At 36.3% G+C, this 8,056-nt stretch overlaps 1 protein-coding gene across 4 annotated transcripts in view; it reads right to left on the reverse strand.

The window, feature by feature from the left end:
• Positions 1-472: 472 nt before the first annotated feature.
• SATB2 (SATB homeobox 2) overlaps positions 473-8,056 on the reverse strand; it is a 180,544-nt gene continuing 172,960 nt past the window's right edge. For all 4 annotated transcript variants that reach the window (XM_025039435.1, XM_025039434.1, XM_025039433.1 and 1 more), the window contains one exon: positions 473-3,626. In XM_025039435.1, the coding sequence (XP_024895203.1) occupies positions 3,165-3,626 (462 nt within the window). In that variant the 3' untranslated portion in view covers positions 473-3,164. The remainder of the gene's footprint in view (positions 3,627-8,056) is intronic.

The raw sequence follows: 8,056 nt of genomic DNA on the forward strand, positions 1-8,056 counted from the left end.
TATGCACACATTATGGTACCCCAGCTCTAAATATAAAGGACTTTTATTATGTCCATTAACCATGGGCATGTGTGCTCCAAAAGTTTCCTGACACGCAGTCATTTGTGGTTTTTTAATTATAAACAGAAAATACTCACTAGAAAAATAAAGAAGCAAGCCCATAAATATATCTTTCTACATTTGAGTTTTGCTTGTATACGACAAAACATTTGGATAAATGAACTCTCATGGTTGCCAGCTCCAGGATGTGAGCATGCTTTCATTTATAAACACACAGAGATGCACATACATTCACATGTACAATTAAATCCATACATCATACAGGACTCCAACATCTCTAATTTGAAGTACTCCTGTCTTATTTCTAAAATAAGGAAACGGATTTTCCTTACACTCACCAGGTCTCACTCGACATGAAAAGTGAAATGGGAAAGAAGGCAATGCCCAGTAAAATACTTGACAAACAACATCATATTTATTGAATGCGTTTTATTTTAACAACCAAAAAATTCTAACAGCCTAACAATGCACATAAGTTAAAAATTAATTATCACTTAGTGATAACAAAGATAGTTGATTTACATGGAAAAAAGAACATTTACAATATGTTAATCCTTATTCACATTGTTGATACCGCAATAAAACACAATTTGTTTTTCATTTCACACACACACAAAAAAAAGGCGGGAAATTGTGCTTTGTCAAGAGGCACTACAAGAGAAAGTTTTTTCTTCCAAATAGATATTATATGACAGATATTGAATAAATAGACATATATGCATTGTAATTCGCAAAGATCTGGCAAGACCACAGGCTAAAATGCCCACAGATTCACTTAGAACCACTGCAAACTTGGCAGTGAAATTAAAAAATAAAAGGCAAGACTTAGCATTGAAAAATACCTAATAAATTTTTGGTTGAAGTGTAAAAGATACCAAATGCGGATGCCATCGATAGATGAACCACCTTGTAAGAGCTTGGCAAGATCGGTTTCCATTACGTGTACAGAGTGACCTTCAGCAACAGTGTAAGAAGACAATTTGGAAAGAGTAACTCGGAGATCAGGAAGCAGCAACCACGGACTTTCTGACTAAAGCTGCAGCATACTACAGAAATAGGAAGGCTGGGCCCAGGCCTTAACTGCAAACAACCATCCTTTTGCAAAGGTATATGATGCTCGTGTCAGGATAATTTTTTAAACATCATTATTTGAAAAAGTACAGGAAAATGTCCCTTTAAAAACTCCAGAGGTTACTGAGCAGCTAGAATTAGCTTGTATTGCAACATGTCTTCTCCCTGTATATTGTAAGTTCTGAGTTAATATCTACACATAGAGGTTTTTTTTAACTCCTACCTTTTATACCTTTCAAATATATAAATAGTATTAACAGTTATATTACAATGTTTGTGTAGTAAACAGAAAATAACTTTCAAAGTGATATTGCATGAGGTCTTTGACAAGGTTGCATGAGAGCACAACTCAAAAAAAAAAAAAAAAATCCAACTGTGTGGGACTGTTTGATGGCCACGTTGAAGCATGGATTAGGTTCACCAGGCCAGTCCTGAAGGTGAGGTCTCCTCTTGCAATGACTGTAAGTAAAAGTGGAAAATAATGCTGCTGGTGTTTCTAATAGGAAGCTAAAAGAGGTTGGGAGAACTATAGTAGATTGCAGCTTTAACGCTCGTTCCACTAAACAGCCAGTCAGCATTAGTTCTGCTTTACATAAGGAAACTGCTATATAAGTAACTGGGAAAACGTTTCTGTTGGTGACGAGTAGGTGATTCCACTGCAATTGCTTCACATACTCTATTGCCTGGAGCTGCACAATGATTCAAAAACAGGTTCTTGCTGGGGCTGCCATACCAGAGAAGGGATGAGCTTGTGAGAGCAGGGACTACAAATGTTTGGTTAGGTGGATGGAATGTGTATGAAGAAGCGGAAGCCCAAAGTGAAACAGAAATGAGAAACGTCTCTTGAGAGACAGAAAGATGGAGATTTATTTGAGAGGGAGCCCCTTTAACTGGGCAGCAACTTCTTTCCTAACTTAACATTACATTAAACTATTTTCTATTTAAAAAAAAAAAAAAACAGCAACAACAAAGAACTTTTAAATGAGCAGGCTTATTAAAATTTTAAGATTTGAAGCCACGAGCAGGTAAATAAATTTCACAACAAAATGTGGCTCATACTATGAATTCCGTATGTCCAACGTCGAAATGTCATTTTCTCAAGACTGCACTAATGTACAAGTTTTCTCTGTACTGAATTTCAGTTTCACTCATTTGGAATTCCACAGAAATACATCTGTTCACTACAGTAATGACAAGTTGAATAACGGAACATATCGAGTCATTTTAAGTGTGCATTGTGTCTTTAAGAGTAATTTGACTTCTATCATTTAAGGTGCCCTGATTTTTTTTCACTTTACTTTCTTCTTCTTTTTTTTTTTTTTTTGGCAGTGTTGATTTATTTTGTTAAATACATACCTCAAAAATTACCCATCAAGCTGCCAGATAGGAAGCTATAGAATTAAAAAAAAAAAAAAAATCAGGGACAAACACAGAAAATAAATAGGAATTCAAAAATAGTCACCCCACCCTGAGAGCAGGCCGCAGTTTATCAAAAAGCCAAAGCAACTCACTGTGAAGTGGTTTTTTTAATACATAAACAAGTCTCTTCTTTAAGAACTCATTTCACAGTCTATTCTTTCAGATTGTAAAGTTCTCTGTCCCATGCAATTTTAATATATATATGTAAATATATAGATATATACATATACATATACACACACACTTGTAGCTTCCTTCATTTATTTCATAGGTCTTTTCATCCTGGAACTTGCCTGATGTCTCTTCCATAAGTGCAAGAATAATGAAGGCAGAGTCTCCTGTGATTATAATTACTATGATCCAGTCAATTGTAAAAGTGTAACACTTTAGTGTCTTTGCCAAGGCGATGTCTGATTCTGAAATACTGAACTTATTCAGTCTACAGGTGTATCCTGTGCCACAAAGAAATGTCAAAAAAGATAAGAAAAACAAAACAGACCAAAAAAAAAAAAAAAAAGGACAAAAATAAAATAAAGCAAAAAAAAATTTTTTTTAAGAAACTAAAACAGAAAATCCTTGGACCGATGTATTGCTTTGCCTGTTAGGAGTTCACATTATCTCTGGTCAATTTCAGCAGGCGCAGCCTTGCTTTTTTCCGCACTTTCCTCCTCAGCCTCCACTTTGTACATCTCCTCCGAGCCTTCCTCGCTGTCGTTCTCCTCGGACTCTGTCAGCAGCTCCTCGTCCTTATACTCAGCCACATCCACTGCAGAGCCCAGGTGTTCCTTGAGCTTCCCATGATGTTTCACGTGGTACCGCTGGTTCTGGAAGAACTTGATGATGGTGTGTTTGGGGAGATCCAGCTGGGCAGAAAGAGTATGAATAGCTTCCTGATCGGGGTACAGGCCCACATCATGAATAAAACTTTGGAGGATGCCCAGGGCTTCCAAGGAGATCTTTGTGCGAGACCGGGGCTTTTTGGCACAACTGTCTTCAGTTGGAGGAGGTGGGGGAGGTGCTTCTTCTCTGGGAGGGGAACTCTCCTTGGTTGGCTGAGATTGCTGTCTATGAAGGACCTGATAATTAAAATTATAAAAAAAATTAATGTTTGACTCACGATTTTACCTTTCCAAAGCCATCATCCCTCTGAAATATCCAGCACAGGAGTAAGGCTAGACTTGTTTGTAAACTTAGGTCCTCAGAAAACTTAAAAACATTACTGGAGATTTAAAATCTCATCTATAAAACAAAAGGTTAATAATAATGTTTGCTAATATTTATATTCTGAGGCACAAAGAAGGTAGTCATTTGTTGCCCGAGGTCATTTGAATTCAAGCAATCTGGCTGCAGAGTCTTCTTGCTGTTAACCAGCATGATATGCCTGTCATCTTTCTAAAAGCTAATGACAAAGAAATTGGACCCAGAGGGAAAGTTCAGGCTCTCCGATTAGCACTCATGGGGTCAAGTCCAGATTCTTCTACTTAGTTGGGTGTCCTTGTGCAAGACACTAAACATCTTTAAACTTTAATTTCGTCTACACTAATTTCCTAGGGATGTTGTAAGGAATCGATGACACGATGTATGTAAAAAACAGCGCTTACCATAAATCAGAGGTTAACAAACTTTTTCAATAAAGAGCTAGGTAGTAAATATTTTAGGCTTTGCAGGGTCAGCAGTTCCTGTTGCATGACTCAAGTCTATCTTTGTAGCATGAAAGCAGCCATGGGTAATATATAAACAAATGAACATAGCTATGTTGCAATAAAACTTTATTTACATAAGCAAGTGTCAGACTGGACTTGGCCCATGGGGCCATAGTTTGTCCACCTCTGGCTTAGGAAAAACATCCAATAAATGACAGTCACTGTTATCATCGGCCTCATAATTACTCAGAGTGTAATAGAGGAATACATGGTATTTGAGTGAGAAAATTGATCCTCCATAAAATTAGGAATTTCTCTTTATTTTCTTTTATTTCTGATTTTGATCTTTAATGCTGTTCTTTAATAGAAAGAACTTCCAATTGAATGGTAAAACTTTTTCTTAAATTATGAATTTTAAATTTTATACTTATAGATTCAGTTTCTTGATATCACTATAACCTATTAATCCTGTTTTGCATATACTTCTTAATTTCTATTATTTTATCCTTAACATCAGGGTTTTCTAGTTGCTGTAATTAATTTAAATTTCTCTTTTATCTCTACCTGTCCCTCACTTATTAAAAAAAAAAATCTCTGGTTGGACAATTTTTTTTTAATTTTAATTTTTAATTTTATTTTTCAAAATTTATTTATTTAAATTAGTTTCAAGTATACAGTACATTGGTTAGACATCTATATAGTTCATAAAATGATCCCCCCAATTGCTCCCTCCCTCCTCTGGCCCTCCACCTAGCCGATGTATTAATGCTAACTGCATTCCTTATGCCATGCTCCCCATCCCCATGACCAACTATCAGCTACTAATTTGTACTTTTTTAGCTCTTCACCCCATTCTCCTAGCCCCTAAGCCCCTTCCTTCTGTCCGACACCATATTGTCCACTATATTTGTGAGTCTGTTTTTGATTAGTTTTTTCTTTTTATTCCTTAGATTCCACATATAAGTGAAATTATATAGTGTTTATCTTTCTCTGTCTGACTTATTTCAAATACCTCTAGGTCCATCAAAGCAATATCTTTTTCCATCCCCTTACCCGATTGTCTATTGATGGGCATTTAGGTTGCCTCCATATCTTGGCTATTGTAAATTGTGCTGCCATGAATATTGGGTGCATACATCTTTACAAACTTTTGTTTTGGTTTTCTTTGGATAAATACCTAGAAATGCGATTGTGGACAAGCTTATTCTTAAGCTTCATAATTGCTTCTTAAACATCATCTCTATGCATGAAATAATTTTCCATTTTAATAGTTATTTATGAATTTCTTCAATCTCATAAATGAAAAAAGCAGCCCAGAGGAGCGTGTCGGAACAACTTGCCTGTGCTCTCATCATAGGCCTATGTGCGAAGGACTTTACGGAGGAGTGAGAGGGAGTATGGACCCCAAGGAGGAAGCTCAGCTCCTGCTCACACCTCACAACAGCAGCAGCGATATTATGTAACTAAAAGGCGAATATGATGGATGCCACTAACAAGTGTTACGTCAACTCCAAAGGCAAAGACCACATTTCTACTATTCAGATTGTGCCTAACTTCCAGGATCATCTCAAGACCTTTAAGAATAGTGTGTTCACTTTTTAAAAAACACATTTCTCCTCTACCATTCTCTCCTATCATGTGAGAGTAACAAATTAAACATTTTCCTTAGTTCAGGGATAAATCAGCCCAATCAGGGCAGAAAAAAACATATCTAGTTATAGTAAATAATCTCTGGTCCCACCATCCCTACCACCATCATGATCACCACCACCACACATGACCCATATGACACATTTTCTACTTGTAGTTATAAAACCTCAAAGCAAGCCCTTAAGAAAAAAAATATCTGCCATCTATCCTAGTCTGAGAGACCATCTGATGAAAAAGATAATTTTTCACCAATGTGAAAATGCCAGTCTTTTATATAGAATTTAATAAATATTAGGGCAGATGAAATTGTCACCTAAGTGAGGTAAGATAAACATAAGAGGATGAAACTTTTCAAATAATAATTAATAATTTAGTAACAAAATAATAATAAAAAGGATAATCAAATGCAAATAAGAATATCTACCATAGCAAGCTGACAGCTGGTAGCTGAAAAAAAATCTGAAACAGAGGACCATAAAACAGTGGCACTGAAGTCCATGTGATGTTGACCAATTAAAATGAATGTTCTTGGCATTTTCTTTATCACTTTCAACTAGGGGTAAACTCGTGTGGTCTGCCATGGTAAGCTGGCATCAGCAAAAAAATGAGAACTCCATTACTTCAACGTCCTAATTATAGCCGGCAGGAAAAGTAGAGTTGCAGGGGGTGCCTGCACTGCTCATGGCAGCTCTGGTGGGAGGAAGATTTTTGCTTTGAGGTCAAACTCTGGGCACCCTGAGCATTGTAATAAATGAACCTCTGTGTCAACAGGTGAGGATTTTGTTTTTTGGTGAGAGGGAGAGAGAGTAAAAAAGAGAGACTGAAATTACATATGGAATACATACTCAAAGATCATATGCTCAAGCACGAGTACCCCTATTAGAGCAATTGCGTTAATTGGAAAACAAAAGAGAATTAAAATGCCCTATTTTCTAAATTATGCTTGCCTTCTGTAGTAAAAGTCAGCATAATGGTTCCATTTAATTAAATAATTAGATTGGTTCTTTAGGGGTTTTCCATTGTGCGTTGGCTAGATTTAAAGAGATTTTCCAGAACTATACTTTGAAGTTACTATAATTTTTCTGCATGATCGGATTTGTTCTTCTCTTTAAGTCACCTCCCCTCCTTCTTTAGAACCTAGCAGTTGTAACATGGGGAGCCACGTATGAAATAGAGTAACAACAATAATAGCAATCACTTACTGAACGCTTACTCTGTGCCAGGCAATTCTAAGAACTTTATATGGATTAACTTTTTTAATTCTTACAGTTCTTCATGAGGGTGCTATTTGGATCCAGAACAATCTGGAAATGTGGAGCATCTTGGGAAAACTCTTTAAATTGGAAATTAAAAACACAGGAAACTGTCAGTCTGAGAAAACAGGTTGTTCCAAAGAAAAACGACACCCCATCGTAGAAGAGGAAGATATTTCTCAGAGAAGTAACAGCAATGGAAATGACCTACGAAGTAAAATATCTTGTTTCTGGTTAGACAATACTCTGTGGTGATTGGGCAGCATGGCAACATTTACATGAAAGAGTTAAATGGTATTCCCAGCATCTTTGAGCAGATAAGGAAAGAACAGTCAAAATAGAGAATGACAAAATGAGCAGCTCTAAGGAGAAATTGTCTTACAAGTCACTGAAAGGGGCTGCCTAAGGTTTTTCCGTTACACTGACACTTTTCTTTGGCTATATCTTTCAACCACAATATGCATAAACCTGAGATGAAAAGATTCACCAAATTATCTATTCCAACCATCTTCATTCTCCCCAAATGTTCTAATTACTCCAGGCAGAGAGTTGATTATTGTCTCTGGACAATTTCTGCAAAAATAAGTGCATAAAATTTCCTCACTAGCCAATTACAGTAGCTTATTATTACTACAATCATGGAATCCTTAATGTTGTGTGGGGGTTCTAAGTACTCTGAAAACACGTAGAGTACAGCCTAATGCTTACAGGATGGTGTTTCCAAAACAGGGAGACCAATCCAAACCCTCTCTTAAAGTCTTCTCATCTAAATGGCAGGAATTTTTCTTCACTTTCTCATATCTCATTTAAATAATGTCAACTCTTTCAGCCTCTTATTCATAGGATAGGTTTCTGAACTCCCACTTACTTGAATTATATTTTTTTCTACCTAAATTTCTCTGAGATATTCAAAATTCCTCATTATTTAATTAGAGTAAATCGAGTCTGGTTTCTGTCCCA

This window comes from Pteropus alecto, unplaced genomic scaffold (genome assembly GCF_000325575.1).
Source record: "Pteropus alecto unplaced genomic scaffold, ASM32557v1 scaffold3, whole genome shotgun sequence".
Taxonomy (NCBI): domain Eukaryota; kingdom Metazoa; phylum Chordata; class Mammalia; order Chiroptera; family Pteropodidae; genus Pteropus; species Pteropus alecto.